Raw genomic sequence first — 19748 nt, 5'->3', positions numbered from 1 at the left:
AGGTGCCTTAGTTTCAGACTCTTATGGAGTATTTTGATTTAAAAAAAAAAACCAACAAACTAGTGAATTTATCAATATACTGGCAAAAGACATTTTAGATATTCAGACTTTAATTCTGCAACAGCCACACCAATGGACTGCTTTAAGAAAATTCTTGGACTCACAGATAGACATTTTGTACCTTGTGTATGAGAATGGGACCACTCACATTCCAAATCCCTTGAAGATCTCTTACACAGTTTCTGCTTTTATGTTGGTTGAAAAGGATAGGAGTGCATAGAGTGGGAGACACTCCCACTTTGCTGTCAGAGTGGAAAATAATAAACCTGGTAAAGAATTATGCTTATTTGTCCTGAATTCATGGAGAAATGTTCTACAGGTGGCACTTGTAGAACAATTCCAGCCGAACTTGGTAGGCAGGGACTTATGATGAAAGAAAACAAGAATTCATACAAAGAAATCTGCAGCTGGCCTGTCACAATGCAAGATTAAATTTGATGGACCTCTTCTAGGGATGGTCTGTGAATATCATGTGTATAAGTCTTACTGAAAAAGAAATACTTGAGATAATACCTCACACTCTGGTGAGACCTTACCTGAAGTACTGTGTCCAGCTCTTGGGTCCTCAGCACAAGAAGGGCATGGACCCGTTGGAGTCAATCCAGAGGAAGGTTATGAAGAGGACTGTGGTGGTTTTGCATGGGAGATCTGAAACTGGTGAACCAAAACCACTACACAGATTAGAGGAGTGGAGCACCTCTCCTATGAGGAAAGGTTGAAAAAGTTGGGATTGTTCAGCCTGGAGAAGAAAAAGCTCCAGAGAGACCTTAGTGCACCTTTCTGAACATAAAAAGGGACTATAAAAGAGCTGGAGCAGGAATTTTTACACGGGCCTGTAGTTGCAGGACAAGGGGGTATGGCTTCAAACTGAAAGAGAGTAGACTTAGATTACATATGAGGAAGAAATTCTTTACTGGGGATGGGGGTTGGTGAGGCTCTGGAATCAGACAAGTTCTGCATGCCTTGTTCCTAGAAATATTCAAGGTCAAGTTAGAGGGGTCTCTGAACAGCCTGGTGTAGTGAAAGGTGTCCTTGCCCATGGCAGGGAGTTTGGAACTTGATAATCTTAACATCTCTTCCTACCCAAGCCATTTTATGATAATATTCTGAAGAATTTTTCAATAGTTATAGTCACTCTGTGTTTTCTTTTTCTTAAGTAATTTGTGTGGTTAGATACTTTATTCAGATCTTTCTTTATTGTTTTTTTTTAAACTTACACAAGACAGAAATGAAAGTTCTAAGCCAAGGAGGTGCTTCATTCTAATGTGAAAATTGTATAACTTTTTTATATTTCCCAGGACATCTTTTACACATGTCAATTAAACTTGAATTATCCTAATCTTTTCCAGGCTCTTTAAAGTTGTGTGTTGTTGCAAATGTAAACAGACATTTACAATCTGATCCTAGCCTGGCTGTTTATGACTATAGAGAACTTTAGGCATCTTCTTTTGTCATCTCTAGAACTGCACACCCTAGTCATATTCTGTTTAATTTTTGACATAAATTCCATAGGAAGGGGTCCATAACTACCATCTCTTATGCTGGTGCAGCATTTAATCATTATTGATTGAACTACCAATGCTATGAAAATATAAATATTAAGTCATTCCAACTAGCAATTTTGTAAGACATCTCAGTCTAAATTGATAGAAAAGTATTACCAAAACTGTACATCTTTGGTCAGACTGAAAGTCTCATGTATTGTGTCAGACATACCCAAAAAAATATGGAATTTTAGGTGTGGCCTGGTTGAAAGTTGTTTTGTTATAGGGTTTTAGAGTATCATTGAACCAATATTATCAGTGGCTTTCCTTTTAATCTGCCCAGCCTTTTTATATCAGACACTGAGAAGTTACTGTTCTAAATTGAAAATGTGTATCTGCTTTTATTGCAGCTATATTTTACTGCAGCTGTGTTTTGGTTCTAGCACAGTGTATTTCTGTCTAGAGCTCCATAGCTGCATCTGTCTGTAGGACAAAACAGAAGAATCTGTAGATCATCACTTTTCCTCAGTGTCATTTAGTTGCAGCAAGGTTTAGACCTTGATGGTCAGAGGGCTGTGTGGAATCATTTGGACACCTTTCAGAGCTGATATCAAGGAGAATTGTGAAGGGTACCCTACTCTGTTTTAGGAAGCATGTTCTATTTAATGTTTAGTACACGTGATAAAATAGCAGCTGGAAAGATCTGTATGGGTCTGAACCTAGGATTGTATAGCAGCAGAATGTTTGTTTTGAGACAACTCACCTGTTGGATAAACTTCTAATCATAACAGGCAGCCATGGAGTGTCAGAATGGTTAATTGAATGTGACTTGGAAAGTTCAAAGAGTTGCTGGGTGCTGAAAGAAAGCTCCCTGTTAGTTTTATAATTCAGAATATTTGCTTGAGTGCATTGTATAAAACAATTACTGGCTCTGGATTCTGTTACATGCTCAGAGAAGCAGTGGCCATGAGATAAAGTGGATATAACTAGTGTCTATTGTATGTTAGTCACTGCTCAGATTAACTTGAATCAGTCAGTGCTGGTTTTTTAGCAGATTACATGGCTCATTTAACTAATATTCGTGATCAGAATTGCTACCCTTCACACTGAGGTTCAAGGAAGCCCTTGTAGTACTTTATTTTTAAAGTTATTTTCATAATAGGCTGAGTGGAATCTTCTACTTTTTTATATTCACATTGTAAATCAAACATTCTGAAAATCATTTGTGGATTAATACCATGATCACATCTCTCCACAAATCTCAGTTCCAGATGTGGATCAGTGCTTAGGTTCCTAGTGCAGAAGTTACAAGCTTTACAAAACTAGCACTGGACTGTTTACAAAGCATTAATAAAAGCACATAGAAAGAAGATTGATAGAATAGCTAAAAGGTTTATTTGGGAATGCGGAGAAGTTATTTCTGTTCACATTCTGTTGATGGGTGAAAGTAGAATAACCTTGATTAAATTGCAAATTATCTTGATTTTAGCATATGTTTTTATAGAAAATAAAGTTATAATTTTATACTCCAAATTGCTGTACCTCAGTAAGTTGCTTACAAATCTGCTTGATAACAATTGCAGACTTGCTGATGAGAAGCAAAGGGTTTTTCTCTCATCCTGAACCCTTCAGGGTAGAAACAGAAATTGTTCAGTGGGTACACAGTGAAAATCTGATGTGAGCAGGTCTGAAGTTCTAATATGGGGTGAATTTCATACTCTTAATATTCTTTTTTGCTCTGCTTTTGGCCTTTGTGTGTGTATTTGATTTTAGGAGAAATTAATGGCATTTTCAAATAGGGTTCAGGTATAAATTAAGGTAACAAACTTGCAGATATGAAATCAGTGTTGTTAAGTTGTAGCTGGATAATTTTTGTCTTGTTTATATTGCAGAAGATAAATTTAGTTGAGAATTTTGGGAAATGAAACAGCAAATGAAAATCCAGATTCTCTTAATAAAAAGAGTAATAAAAAACATTGCAGATATTGAAAATGCTCATTGGAAGGGACTGCTAGGATTTAGAAAGTTTCTGTAATTTGGCTATCATGAAAGCTGCAGAGACCATTAAGTAGGAAGTTAAGATACTAGCTAAGTAAGCCTAGTCCTGTTTTCATAGTTCTGTCTTTCCTTCATGAACTCTTCCACAGATTTTTGATCTTTTTTGAAACCACTTTTCTTCACTATCACTTATTCTGCAACTCTAGACATAGTGTAAACAAGTGAAAAAAGTGAAGGAGGGTGATCAGAATCTAAAGGATTATGACTACATCATATTATTTTAATTTTTCTTCCTGTCTGAGGATTGTCTTGTATAGTTGTTTGACTATTTTTAACAAATTTTAAAAAATTAAAATTAATTAAAATTAATTAATAGGTGTCACCTTTTTATTTGGTCATATTTTCATTTAATGATACATGAGACAGGCCTGTCACAGTTCTCAGAAGTTATTTCATCCGTTTGTTAGTCATTGTAGCAACTTTTGGCATCGCATACCAAATAATCATGGAATATTAAAAGTGGTAGACCAATTTATTTATTTATTAAGACAAATGCTTAAATAAATTAAAAGAAGCAATGTCACTAGTTTAATGCAGTTCAACAGTTAGCAGTTCTTTTTCATTCAAATCTCTATTATAGGCTTGAGAATGCTAAGAAAAAAATTTATGCTTAATGTAAAGCAGATTGTCCTGGGCTTTACATTCCTTAGCTCTGGCAGCACCAGTTGTATGTAGGAGTTTCTTGCTGGTATCAACAAAGTTTAGCCAAATTTGGAAAAAGTAATTGCCAGTGAAAGGGTTTTATCCCTCCATTTCTGAGGACCTGAGCTTAAAATGAAGATAATATATTTATTCCATCTGGCTGATTTTTCCCTTGCTTTCTTTCTCTTCTCTAGATAATCACTCATGTTTTACTAAAATAAACTACTATTTCCAGAACTGAGATGTTCAGCTGCCTTCTTTCCTTTACTAAATCTCTCAACAGGAACTGAATTTATGAATTATTGTAATGTCTCAACACTCTTCCTTCATCATATATTATTTGGAGGATTCCAAAGGAAGGAATTTAGAAAGATTCAACCCAATTAATACAGGGAAGTATCAACACCACAAAAACCTCTGGTCCTTTGAGGATTAATATTTCGTGTAGTGGACTGCTGGAGGACTGCCTTAACTCAAGGGAAAAGGGAGGCTTCTTGGTTATCCTGTTAATTTAGCATTCTTTTTACTTACATTTCCCAAGCACTGCAGAGCTAGTCCTTCGTTGGACATTTTGTTCAAAGAATGATCTGTGGCTTGAGCATCTAGATTTGGCTTTCTTATCAAAGGCCCTTTCTGAATTCAAGAACTGCTCCTTTTCAGACCCTGAAGGCTTCCACTGAGCAAGAGCCAACAGAAACTAATTTTTCTTACCTGTACTTCTTCTCATCTCCAGCTTCTTTTGATGGGTAATAACATTTTGAAATAAAATTTTTATGAACTGTGTTACAGTGAAAGAAATTGGAATAGGCATGCTATGGGCTCTGCCTAAATAGAAGTTTTTAGAGTATTTTAAACATTGTACTTTGTTACTTAAAACACAAATCTTCTTCTGAAGTAGCATTGCAATACAAAAATTATTAACAGGATTTATGAAGTACAATAATGTTTTCTGCTCTTTGTGCTTGGACTTAATGAAGTGTGATGTATATTAACTGCATTGATGTGTGGAGGCAGCAGTAGAACATTGAATTGGAAAAAACAAACTTGAACTGTTTGCGTGGAAATTTGATTAAAAATATAATCTCTAAAGACTGTGTGTGACATTTTGTGAAAGACTATTTGATAATTACACAAGGCACTTATATCAACATAATTACATGATCATCTAAATCTACAGCTTTTTTTCACAAGCTAAGGCTAAGATTCACCATTATTACCAAATTCCATCTTTGAACATGAACTATGAAGTTATTAGACCCCCCCACCCCATGCTCCTTTGAAATTAAATTTCTTGGAAGGTCCACCCTTTCCAACCGTCATAATTTCAAGGAAAGAAAACTAATTACCACAGATTCAGCTTATTAGAGATTAGTATGAGATCACTGCTTATTAGATCCGTAGCATTGTCATACAGTTTATTGAAATACATTAATAGAAACCTGAAACTGGTCATAGAGTTTAGATTGAAACCATCTGAAGTGTGCTTATGGTATTTGTAAAGCAGAGAGGCTTAAGTCAAGTGTAAGTTGCTGATGAATGTGGAGATAAAGAGATAATATGCCCCAGTTCTGTGAAATGTAAAAGATAAAAAATCCCAAACCTCCCTTCCACGCTCCCCCAACTTTTAGCTGTTGTGACTGAGCACTGATTGTCATGCAGAGGAGGTGGCTATGGAGATATGAATCTTTTTGTCCCTTTTTTTATTATTGCAGCTGACTTTGGCCTTGCAAAGCGAAGGCAAGAAAACTGCAAACTTGCATAAGTAGTGGTATTCTATAATATAGGTAATCCTTTAGGTATTTATATATATATATATATATACACCTATATATAACTATATATAACTGCAAACTTGCATAAGTAGTGGTATTCTATAATATAGGTACCTTTAGGTATTTTTTTATATATAAAGGTATATCTATATATCTGTCTATCCAGGTGTATATATATTGCCTATAGGTAATCCTATTGTCTTATAATAAGAGGTCATCCTATGCTCGTGGTAAGTACTCCTGCATGTAACTTTTGGTCCAGTGACTTCCATCTTCTTGGTTACTCTTGGAGCAGATAGGGAAGTTGCAATGGAGTAAGGAACAAGGTGCAAGTCACAAGCTACTCTGCAAGAGTTGGTTGCCTCCCTATTTTGATGTTGCCTGTTCTTAACACGTGTGGTTACTGTGGGTTAAGTTGTTGCTAAAATGAATAAACTGCAGTAGTGTAGTAACTTATTAATCTATTTATAGACTATCCTTATAGATAAGGAAATGTGTTTTTAAATTCTGAAAGGGTGTATGTAAATAGTATGAATTACCACCACCAAGTGTGAAGGCCTTACACCTGTGAGAATGTTTGGCCTGCAGGCTGTGATAAGTAATTAAAGGTTCCGAGCCATCAGGGGAGTTGCTGGTTACTCCTCTGAATTAAAAGTAAGTCAAGAACTCAGGCATTTGGCAGTTGAACATAATTCATTTTGCCATTTTTAAAATTGTTGCTTGTGAATTTCTAGTACCAGAATGATAATGATTGACACTTATTCCCTAGAAATCCCTAAATCCTAAAATGGCCTCAAGAGTGAGACCTTGTAGTATGTTAAATATTCAAGTCACATACCTTGGAAGCCTAATGGTTATAGTTCTTAGCGGGCAAAGGTAAGGGCATTTCAAGGCTGCCTTAATTGGTTGTCCAAATATTTCTGAAGCATTGCACAATCTCTGAGTGACATTGGATCTGTGAGTGATAGTGTGGGTATATAAAGTGTAGTAAGAGTTTGGTGTAACTAGTTATGTGCCATCTTTTTTCAGCTTCTCTGAAATAATCAATTTGTTTTGTTCACTTACAGCTGGGAATAGAAGCTGTTGATGAGAATTTATTCTGCTCTTTTAAACACCAGTTTAAAAATAGAGGTGTCAGAGATGTCAAAACCATGCTGCCATGGCCCTCAGGCTCACTGAATTGTAATTTTTCTTGTCCCATCTACATTTATTTCTTCTTTTTCCTCTGTTAGATGCCTATTTTGTTTCACTGATATCTTTTGGGTCTTTACTATTTTGTAGGAAATTTTTATTTGGGAGTAGTGTTCTGTAGATTTAAATACTTTTTTAAAATATAATTTTTGCTTATACTATATTTATTATTGTTCTCATACCCTATCTTTGTACATGGAAGTTCATATCAGAGCTAGAACTTTGGCAGGTCTTTTTCTACTGCTTTATCCAGTTATTTGGATGCAGGATTGAGGATAAAATGTCCCTTAGATGTTGCAGTCTCTCAGGTAAGTGTTCTTTTGGGACATTACTTGTCAGTTCTACTCCACAGGCAAAATCATAGAAGCAGTGATCCTTGTCTGTCTGCAGTCAGAAAAGAGAACAAGGATACAGTACAGATGTCTTTGTATTTAAAATATATGCTTGAGTAATATTTAAAATGACAGGCTAAGATATTAGTCTTTCCAATGTCATAATAGTTTAAGAATGCTAAAAAGGCTTTGCAAACAGCAGCATGCACTGGAGGCCACCTTCAAGGTGCTTGGTTAGTTCTGTGTGTGACAGTGGGCTTTTTGAAATGGAAACTGTTCACAAGGAATAAGATGAACTGACAGAGTATTTTAGCACGTCTTGAAGGAGAAATCAGACCCTATAGACTTAAGCAGTGCTTTAACTAGACTTTTTAGTGGGGCTTTTTTGTATGATTTAAGAAGATGTTAAAGGCTATTAAAAACTAAAAAAATTAAGACTGCCTACCTACCAATGCACAAAAAAACCCCCCCAAACCAAAAAGAGAAAGAGATGTGAAATATTGTTTTTCATCTTAGGCAGAAATAGCTTTCTTCTAAACTGACAGGTAATAGTTTTGAGTCGTTTGAGATGCAGCCCATCCTTCTTTGAGCAATACAGTGCAGAAACAAAACAATAACTCTCAAAAGTAGCATTTGATGCTTATTGTTTAAATTTGACTAAGCAATGTTATGCAGAATGGTTCAGATAAAAACACATCACTGTATGTACCAAGCATGTTTGTATTTGGGCTTGACTAAATCAATTTGCTAATGCAATTTTTTGAATCTTATGTCATCACAAAATAACTGCAGACACTGTTTTTTGTTTAGAGAGGGACTTATATAATATACTTTGTAATTGTGATGGTTTTTAATTTTTTACTTCATACTAGGTTGTATTCTACTACCACACTGATTAAATTCCTTTTAATTGGTTATCTCCCTGAACTAAAAAATCCAGCAACGTGTGTGTTTAGAATACCAAATATATTAAATGGATGTGTTTACACTTAATATGTTAAAAGTTGAGGAAAAGACTGCTTTAGGGAATTGTTAATGAATCCTGAAGTCTTTTCCCAGCTCATAAGTCACTAGAAACAATCTGCTCCAAGTTAGTGGTGACAGTCTTTATTATTGTGCTGTCTCAAAGGCCTTTCCAGAAGAGATACAGCAATTGTCCATGGTTATAGAGAATGATGTTTCCTTTCAATTATACCTTCCATTTCTTTGCTTAAAAAAAAAGGATTGTGATTTAGGAAGAGAGGATATATTGCCAGCAGATCAAGGGATGTAAATAATTGTATATCTGTAGAGACACTTTAGATGAACTCTGTGAAATTAAGTTAATGTTAATTAAGAGTTAGTTAATTAAGAGAGAGAGTCCCATCATAATTGCTTGAGAACTTGACTGGTCTTTAAAAGCTGTTGAGAAACTATGAGTAGATCCCTCAGGTGTCATTAAGAAGCGGGCAAGAAAGTTCTACCTTAGTTGACGAGCTAACTTGATCTTTCTGAAACAAAATTGTTTTCAAATGTTAGAAAACTGATGCACAGAACAATGTTGTTTATTTAGTTTTTTGTGCCAGTGTTGGGGAGTTTTCTTGCTGTGGTGTTTTGAGGAAACTCCCATTTCAGTAGTAATTGGACATATTATTTTACTTCTTCATCTTGTCTGCTGTGGAGGAGAAAATATTCCTTGATCTTCATTTCTGTTTATGGATTACACACTGGGTCTGTGTACTGTGTTATGTTAACCAGATTTCTTTTCTAGTACTGGTCACTGCTTCTGTTCATAACCATATCTTGTGAGAGCATTGCATATATCAATAGTCTGGTATGATTTCTCATGTAGACACTTGCAGTAGCTGCATTGCTTATTATGGTGACATAATATTTTCACTTAATTAAAGCATTTTTTGTTTTGGGAAAGGTAATTTAAGATGAGGGAGTGTGTTGTATTTTCATAAATACTTTATTTTTAGCCTTTATGATGCTATATGGTCAAACTGATTACGAGATTTTCCAGCAGTACTCTATTCCTCCAAAAATAGAATCTGAAACATGTCACCAATTTCATGAAAGTTTGAGAGTTTAGGTTCTTTCAATGTTTGTGAAAATTTGATGATGGATATCAAGTAGCGAAACAACTCAGTCTTGGCGAGAAAAGTTTTTGAACTCAGCTGAAATTTTCCAAATTTCCAAAATAAGCTGCAGTATATGCTGTTGTGTGACAGCAGTTTGGTGTGTTTAGATAACCCAGAGAATAAGAAACTGAAGGCACTGTGTAATGGTCAGGGGAAACAGAAAACTAGTGGAAAACTGGTCTTGTGCTAGTTTTGCCATTCATGGAACAGATAGCTGCTGGAGGGGATTTGCTGATTTGAATAGAAAGGTAACAAAAGTTAAATAATCCTTTCAGTATATCAATACTGATTTTTTTTTTACCAGAGGATCTTCTGAAAGTTGTTTAATACATGTGTTGACTCTGAGAATGAAAGATAGCATTGAAATACAATTGTGAAAGTTTGGTTGTAGTGTAGACATAAGTTTATAATAATGTGTGTCAGCAAAAAGTCCAGTTCAATTCAAGATGGAATCCACAGGGAGAATATAGGTTGGACAGGCAGGCAGTACTGTCCCCGTGTGTAACCCACAGGACAGCTCTGTTTAGAATATTATGTTTCATTTTGGGCACCTGGTGACTAATAAGACACCTGGATAAAACTCAAGGAAGAACATTATAAGTACTTGACAGAGACTGCTTTACAAAAAGATGTTCAAATGATTTCATTTTATATAGTTTTTATTAAATAAGAAGTTTGTCTAGTTTACTGTCACCTGACATTTGAAATATAATTGATACCATGTCCAGTGTGAGATAACATTATACTTGGGAGTAAAACTGGAAATTACTTGAAACAAAGTAAGAAAGCATCAAGATATCTGTATTTATCGCCAGAAAAATGTTCCAGTGGCAATTATACAATTCTCACCATAAGAGATAACTTAATACTAGACAGGAGAGAAGGAGGAAAAAAAAATCTTGGACTAAAAGAAAACCAGCCACTTTATAAGTAACATGGACTAGTCCATATTATGCATTTTTCCTATCCTGAGTAGAGTTGTACTCACAAGGGCTTGCAAGTAGCTTAAAGTTGTAGCACGAGTTGTTTACATGAAATGGAGTGTGAAATGAGTTTTCTGTATTTCTTTTCTATCAAGTGAGTGGTGCTAATCCAGCTTCTAAAGAGTTACTTTAATGCTGAGGGGTGGAGTGCAGCATGTAATAATTTTATAGACTCCATAGTGACTTTAGAGGGCTACCTTGAGGGAAAAAAATAGTACTGTTTTACTACCATAATACATTATAAACCAACAATGTACTTCTCAGAAATAGTTATTTCTGTAGAACTCATCTAAGTTGAACAACAATTATTTTAATCTATAATAATCATTATATTATTCAAAAGAGATAATAATGCTAATGAATGAATACTTCCAATAGAATAAGATTAGTCATTTAATCAGACTAATTTATCATATTGTAAATGTCTTTTAGTCCAATGTTACTGGCATTTGTTTGCTGGAATTCTTCTTTCATTTTTATTTTAAGTAATGTTAAATGAGCTACATTAAGATAAACAATATTCTTATGATGTCTGAACTGCAGGACTTAGAATAGGTTTGGTGAGTTTATTTCTGCCTTTCCCATTCTTTTCTATATTCAAGATGTTAGCTATATTAGTATCTTAGCAAATCCTTACTATTTCTAAATCTTACTATTTATTGTTCTTCTTTACTTTGCTGCTCAGTATATACTGTGCTGTTTGAATTTCTTGTGCCATTATGTGTCATTTTGCTGTCTTGGATGTTTCCTAAAGAGCCTGTTTGCTATTTTATCGTTTCTTTGATGGTCAGTTAAAGCTGTTTGCTCTTTTCATTTGGGTCTTGGGGTTTAGTTTCTTGTGTGGCCTTGGTTCAGTTGCTTGCTTTTTTATAGAAGCCAGATTTCAAAGCTCTATCAAGGATTGTTCAAACTTAGGCTTCCCTTGGTTTGTTCTATCTATTCCAGCTGAAAGAGTTTGAATTTAAGTACCCCATGATTTCAGACAGACTCATATCTCTGCATTTACTATTTATTCTGCTGAAGAAAGCTGTTTTCCTGGGTTACTGCCCAGTATCTCTCTAGGTTCTCCATAATTTAATCTACACAAGCTGGGGTAAATGATTTATGACTAGAGAGATGGTACAGTGTTAATAACTATGTGATCCCACTTGCAGACTGTCTGTGTATTTTTGTGGAGAGCAATGTGCCAAGTTATTAAATTGGGAGAAGAAGGATATGTAAATGTAATTTGTGGGTAGATTTTGTTGATTTTTATTTACAAAGTAATGTGTATGTTGATTATCTTTTTACTTCCTATCTCAAGAAGAATTTATAAAAGCTTTAGCTTATCCTGAAAAGGAATTTTAGAGAGAATTTGGAGAAGAAAACTGTGGAATTAAATGTTTTTCTTGTTGCAGGATCATGTGACAGTTCCATTTAGGTGTCTTGTCTTATTTTGCTTCTGGTCTATTTCTCAAGGGCGCCCATTGCTGGGGTTTGGTACTGAGCTGAACAGAATGAGGTGATGTCTCAAATCTCTTCCTTCCTTCTCTTTAGTCTTAGCTCAGTTTCCCATGTAACCTTACTTTTTCAGCTGATATTTGTAAATGAGGTAGAGAGCAATACATTTTAATAAAAAATACAATAAAATATGTATAGATTATTGTGTTATGAGCCTGTGTGCTTATTTCATCTGTTGACTTTTGTGATGGTTGTTGGGGGCATCTGGATCAACAGATACAGACTTTATTTAGATTTGAGAATTTTAAATTCTATGCAAAAGAAAACAATGAAATCCCCATCTTATTCAGGTAAAATTTTCATCTGTCTGATTTTTTTCCTGGTTGTTTTTGTTTTTCCATGTAATCCATACTGAATGTGATTGCTAGACAGAAGAGTTGTTATTAGTTAATTATCTTGTACATTATTTTCGAGCAAATCCAAATACTTGCAAAGTCATCTAATTCATACCTTACTGTGAGACACAAGTTACTGTCAGAAACAAGTCTCTGTATGGCTGGGATTCATCTTGCTTATATGCAGCAATTTAAAAGCTGGGCATCTTACTCAAGTCAAGCAGCTAGATTACTGAAAGTAATGATTACTGAAAATAATGGAAAAAAATAGGCACTCCAATAATGAACTTCATCCCGTCTACCTTATATATTTAGTTGATGAGACGAGTCAACCACATGATGTGTCTATCTCTCTTCATTTGCTACAGAGGGATCTTAGCATAAATCTCTTAGAGGAGTTTCAAGTTAGGTGAAATTGACACCTTCCTTGAAATCAGTTATCAAAGATCTAGGTTTATTTTACAGTTGTTGTAGAATAGGATCTACTATTTCTTGTGTCGTCTTTTTGCAGATACTTACTTTTCCATGTCTCCCTCTAAAATGTAAATATTCATGCAATTTCTTGATAAGTTTGGTTATCCAGCTTTTAAGCCTGATAAAGGCATTGAATAAAGTTTATTCCAAAAGTCATATATCTCAGTAAGCAAAATTCTTTACCATTTTTAACTGTTCAGATTTTTAACTGAACAGATTTTATCTGTTCCATAGATAAAAAGAAAAAAAAATTATTGAGCTGTTTATACAGTTACAGACTTAAGGCAGTTCCTGAAGTATTTTACAGGAAATTGGGATATGAATTCACTGAAAACCATCTCTAGTTGGAAGGAAACTCTTCTTAGAAGAATCTGCCAGATATGTGTTAGGAGTACCTTTTTAGAATAGGAGAGGTTCAGGTTTTTATGTGTATGGATAGCATTTGCCACAGTTTACAATTTGTCTACAGCATTTCTTTTAAAACTGACAGCTTGACAATTTGCTAGGTATTTTTGGATAAATGGTATAACATCCCATGGGTAGACCATGCAGTGATGCTTGGTTTTGATAATATAAATAACAAATCACATCAAAAGGAAATTTTGGCTTTTGCGAGTTTCAGAATGCAGCTTATACTTCCTCTTGTTGTTTTATACTTCATCTTGTTCCATGATGTGTCTGAAGGAATAACAGCTATAAATTAGAACTTTAATGTGTTTTTCTGTTTTAAGCCTCCCAGAAGTTCTGTATATAATACTGGAACACTAAATTACAAATTAATGGTACTGTGATTCGTTCTTATAACATACTCAAAGATGCATGTAATACTCTTGAAAATTTAGAAGAAAAAAAAAAAGTTGAAACAGCTGTGCACATTTTGAGTTTAATTTGATAAGTGTATTTTTATCACAGTGTGAAAGGTGGTACTTTGTGACATTCTTTAGTAACAGTAAGACAACTGAAGAAAGAATTGATTTGATGTAAACAGCACCTTTTTTAATAGAGGCTGCAAGGCTTTTAAAATTGTCCTTGACACATTTTTTTTTTAAATGAAGGCCTAGACAGAATAGTATTTTTGCACACTGACTCTCAGCAAGTTTTTTCTCCAGATCAACAGATATAGATGAGAAGGCCAAATTCAAATAGAATTGTATCTTTATGGGACATTTTCCCAATATGCCTATACACCCTATCCTGATGAAGGGCAAAACACTGCCAATAGATCTGTGTCATGATTTAACCCCAGCCATCAAGCAAGCCCCTTGCAGCCACCAGTTGGAGTGGGGAGAGAATCACAAGTGGCAAAGCTGAAAAACTCATGGGTTGAAATAAAGGCAGTTTAATAGGGAAAGCAAAAGCTGTGCATGCAAGCAAAGCAAAGCAAGGATTCAACTGCTTCCCATGGGCAGGCAGGTGTTCAGCCATCCCCAGGAGAGCAGGGCCCCGTCACTTGTAGCAGTTACTTGGAGAGACAAATGTCATTCCAAATGTCCTCCCTTTCCTCGTTCTGTATATACTAAAAGCATGATGTCATACAGCCTGGAATATTCCATTGGTCACTTTGGGTCACCTGTCCCATTTGTCCCTTTCCAACCTCCCATACACTCCCAATTTCCTTTCCAGTATGGCAGTACAAAAAGCAGAAGAGGCCTTGGCTCTGTGTAAGCCCTGCTCAGCAATAACAAACACATCTCCATATTTACTGTGACTGTGTTCAGCACAAACCCAAAACCTAGCCCTATTCCACTGTGAAGAAAGTTAAATCTACATCAGCCCAAACCAGCACATTGTGTAACTTTTTAAGAAGTGTATGGAAGTGCTTCAGTTGGAGGTAAATGCACATCAGAGCCCATGAAACTCTGATATTTGTGATCTACTTGTAATAGATACTTACATGTTGAGTCCTGGGCCTTTGGATTATGTTAAGAGTTCTCCCAATTTTTATAGCAAATATAACTCAATAGCACTGTACCCTGTAAGTTCTCCCAAACCTCTTTGTTTCTGAAATGAAACACTCTGTCTGGAAAATTCTGGAGATCCAAAGTACATGTTTGAGCAGTAGTACTGTTTATATGTGTATACACATATATATACATATATATATACATATATACTGAGACACACAAGGACACACACACATATATATGTAAAAATCAATGAGAATGTTCACAGTTGTAGAGATTTTACTTTAGAGAGCGTAAAACAGATTCTATCATGTTTGATTTTGTGGGGGTTTTTTTGGTTGGGGTATTTTTGTGGGTTTGGGTTTTTTTTTGTATTTTTTCCCTTTGTTTGTTTTGTCTTGGTGGTTTTGTTTTTGTTTTTGTTTCTTTTTTTTGTTTTTTTTTTTTAATTTGTTGTTCCACATTGCTAAATTAAGCATAGATTGGATTAGCAACAGTGTTTCTGGCAAAGCCACATATTCAGAAAGTTGTCATATTGATGTCTCCCATGCTTTCAACCTGTGACATTTTACATTATGAGAATTCTTTTTTTTTGTTCTACCTGCTATTGATACTTAGGCCAATGTGTCCTAGTAAGCGGTGTCCTAGCAAGTACACAATTGCCATACCTGGGAGTTGTTGGAGGGTGTTATTTTCTGTGTATTCAAACATGGGAACATTTAGATATGAATGTCCCTTGGGAAACATAATCAGGAAATATATATGAAGCGTATCCTTCAGTTTTAAAGCCAGTTTTTAAGAAGGTATCTGTGCAATGAGCTGCATTGCTCTATGAAATTCAGAAAGGGTTGTGATTTAGCATTTTTTTTCTCTAGCATTAAAAGTTCATATGTATAAAAGCAGTGAAAGTATAAAGTTGCCACAAAAACCAGGTCTGTCTGCCAGAGATGTACGGTCTTGCACAAAAGGTACAGAGTTCAAAGATGGGAGAACGTGTAGTAGTTGAATATAACTTGCTGATCTTCTGAGTAAGAAAACAAGCTCCTTTCAGCAGCTTTTTATATAGGCTTTATGCTCAGAAAGAGGAACTGGTAATAGATATGCTGAAGTTTTTTATACATTTTCTTGTATAGTTATATTTTGATTTAATTTTTCTTAGTAAAGGTTAAAAGAGAGTTTCAGTTCAGCATTATGAGCTAAGGGTAAAACTGAAAGCTGTGTTTCAGTGAAAGCTGATTTTATATTTCTAAAGCTGACTCCTTGGCAGTTCTATTTAGTATTGCTCTTCCACAGGAAAAAAACTCCCAAACTTCTGCCAGTACCAGTTGTTTCTGAGGCTAAACCCAACCTAAACCAGCCATACTCCAGGACAAACACAAGCATTTATGTAAACATATAATGATGAGCTAGATTAGAGAACTGAGCTGGCTAAAAAATATTTTAGGTCTTTGATGTGTAAAGCAGCTGTAGAAGTACTTGTGCTGGCACAGGAGAGCAGACCCTGGTGGAGGAGAGTGACTGGGAACAGCAGAAGCAAGGCATCATCTTGGCTTTCAGTATCTTTTGAATCTACAGCGTAAACAACTTACCCCACATAAGGCTGTTGTGGTCTTCATAGTTTCATATGTGGTCTAAATTTTTGATGGGGGAAAAATTAGTTACAAGTGCCTCTTTGCACTTAGGATTTGGGAAGAGGACCTTGTGCTCTGAACATGCTTTTACCTTGGGTATTTAATGATTTAGGTATGAAGAAGGTGTTTGTTTCTTGCTTTTGTCTAACAATGCACTAGGAGTAAAGAACAATAAACCTTTAAAAAAAGTAATTTGATTTATATTCATATGTGGCAAGGGTGAATTAGAAGTGAGTTGGTGGCAGTTTTTCATGTGTTCTAGAACAATGTCTTATTACAGTGCTAGAGACCATAAGTTATTTTTCAGATTTAGTATGTTTGGCATTGCTAAGCAATATTGTATAAAGTTGGCACACATAAAAGCTTGAAGGTTTGTAAATTCAAAGAAATACGAACCTGTTGCTGAATGTTAACTGGATGTCCATATCTTTCTTTTCAAAAGTATGGAATAAAAAACCAAAGAAAGTAAATTGTGAAACTTCTTGACTATTTCAAACAGAGAGGTACTGAATTGTGTTGAAAGGAAGCAGTAAGTTAGTGAATTTTCTAAATTGTTGATCAACAGCAGTGTAACTGAAATTTACACTGGTTTATTACTGGGATCTTGTTTTTACAGTTTTCTCAATACTCATTAACATTTGAGATTGAGACAGACTACACAAATTTACAACTATTTGCAGTGAAAAGCGTCATTCCACATCAAACCAGGTGTGTTTTTTGAAGATATTAGTAAAAACATAAGTCAGGCATTATGCAGTCTGCTGTATCCTACAGTTATAAGTGACCTGTCACTGATTGTGGATTGGTTTTGCCTCTCTATAGAAGAAATTATATGAATACAGCAGAGCTTTCTGGGCAGAGGCAGGCAATGGTTGGACTACGAAATGAAAATGTTGAGATTACACAGATGAGAGAGCAATTATACACATGAAAGTGGCCTCTCTTAGCTGACTTCACCCATTTTAAAATTACATTCCCCACCTAGTGGCATGAGGATTTATCACATTGTGTAATTGCCACTGAAGGTAGTAAATTTCTTCCCTACCCCTGTACATTTTAAAACTTGGTGGAACTGATGAATAAGTGATGAATTTTTCTCTAAGTGTCAGTAGAAGTTTAGGATGTCTGCAAAAATGTCTTTTGTGAATAAGAAATTATATGTATATTTTTTGTCCCAAAAAAATATTTAACATAATTTGAATGGAGAAAAATGATAGCATGTTAGACAACAGCATAATAAATTTAATAAATTATTATAGACTTACTTGGCCATACTTTTTCCATTTCAAAATAAAAAACTGTGAAGGTAAAATTTTAACTAGTGATTGAAAATCCTGTTCCTGCTTCATCACTCAAGGGATAGACAGAATATCCCCAAAAGGCTTCTGTTGAATTCTTTATGTGGGTGAGAAATGCAAATAGCTTTCAGCAATATTCACAGGACCTCTTTATTCAAACTGTCAGTTTTGTGGCTCCTGTTTCTTCTTCCATTGGTTTTAGTGGTAATTATGAAGCTATGGTAATGAATGTGTATCTGTAGCTTGCAGCAAACTATCCAGAGAAAAATTGTGACATGCAGCAACTGCTTTTCTTTTATTTTAGGATAATGCTGGTGGTGCTGCTTTTCTTTTTCTTTCTTCCTTTTTTTTTTTTCCCTTGCTTTATTCTACTCTCTTTCTGTGACTCAGAGAACTGATTCTAGAGTAAATGTACGGTTTTTTCACAGTGGTCTTCAAATACTCACATATTTCAAATACTCATCATGCAGTAGTTTGGTAAAATGAAGATGAGTTTGTAAAAACCTAGAAATGGTGTCCAAATGAAAGCATTTTCTCATTTGTTGCACTGAAATTCATGGTCTTGGATCTTTTCTGAGAAAATAGACATGAATTGAAACAGAAGAGATTCTAACTTGATATATGTAGATTTCTTTCTCTTCATTTTAACACTCAAATATGGAAGTGAAAGGTTGTGTAGTCTTTATCTCTGAAGATTTTCAAGGCACCTCTGGATAAATCCCTGTTTATCTGGGCCAGGGAACAGCAGCTTTCATTTTTATAGTGAATTATGGCAGTGATAGGTTCAAAGATTGTGAAAATCCTTTTCTCTGCTTTGCTTTGGTGAGTCCTGCCAAGTAGTAAGGCTATCCATTGCAAGTGAGTATTATTATATAGGTATTTTAACAAAGATATCGACATTCCTAGAAGTTACTAGAAGCTGCAGAGACTCTTTTAGCATTTGGGACCAAAGGAAACAAAAAACCCCTATTGATCAATGTATCGCAGGCTTGTCTACTATCTCTCCTACTGTCCTGTCTCCAACAGTGGGAAAAAACCAATATCCTTAGGTAAGGAAGAACAGGATAAGCATATCGGGTACTTTGCTACTTTCCAGCTATTTTCAGCTTGGATTGTTTCCTGAAATATTTATGGTTTCTAGGCATGAGTGTTTGCATAGCTAATACCTACTGCTGGAATTCTGCATCGAAGTTTCAGTAATGAATTGAAGTTATGTTAAAGGCTAAAAGCAATAACTGTCATTGTTAAAATCCTCAGCCCTGGCAGATGATTCTTTGTTTAACCTTTCTTTATAACCGGCACCTTCTCTGGGAGTCAGTCTTGAAGGATCACTGCTGTTTTCATTAATTCCTAACTGTGCAGTTGAAATCAAGTCTCATTTAAAAGTACTCCCCCTACTGCAGGCTGCTACATACCAGCGTGTTCCTACACCTTTTGGAAGCGCCAGTGAACACTGCACCAAGATAAGTCATGAGTGGCTCTTTGAAGTTCTGTGCAGCTCGAGAAGTCTTCACTGGCTGTGTCCCATGTAAAGTCAGCCTGAAAGTATTGAAAACATTCTTTGAAAGCTTCAGAGGCTCTAGAAAATTAATGCTGTTTTGGAAACATCATTCCCTCATCTCCTCTTTTCCTCCCTCTCCAAATTTAGGACTTATTTCTTAATATTGGGACTTCTGTCCACTAATAACTTATGTGGACACGAGCTAATCTAGTGAGGATAGTCATCTTTCATATAACTGTCTGTAACTGTGTGGTAGAGCAAATGTAGCAGACTTAGATACAATCTGTTTAAGTCTCTGTTAAAAGTGTTCTCAAAGACAAACAATGGCAAAATAACATCAGTAAGCAAAATTATAAATGAAAGTTTGATGGCAAAACTATCTCCAAGGCCATGTAAAGGTTATTTGGTTAAATGTGTTTGATGTATGAATATGTTTGATGTTTTACAAGTAGCCCTGCAC

At 35.2% G+C, this 19748-nt stretch overlaps 1 protein-coding gene across 1 annotated transcript in view; it reads left to right on the top strand.

Annotated features, from left to right (window-relative positions):
• The window catches only part of NEK10 (NIMA related kinase 10), a 92603-nt gene that overhangs the window by 22490 nt on the left and 50365 nt on the right, over positions 1 to 19748 (top strand). Inside the window, 1 exon segment of the mRNA XM_038126894.1 lies at positions 18775 to 18836. Coding sequence (XP_037982822.1) covers positions 18775 to 18836 — 62 coding nt within the window.

This window comes from Motacilla alba, chromosome 2 (assembly GCF_015832195.1).
Source record: "Motacilla alba alba isolate MOTALB_02 chromosome 2, Motacilla_alba_V1.0_pri, whole genome shotgun sequence".
In the NCBI taxonomy this organism is placed as follows: domain Eukaryota; kingdom Metazoa; phylum Chordata; class Aves; order Passeriformes; family Motacillidae; genus Motacilla; species Motacilla alba.
This window is presented reverse-complemented; position numbering and strand designations above follow the sequence as displayed.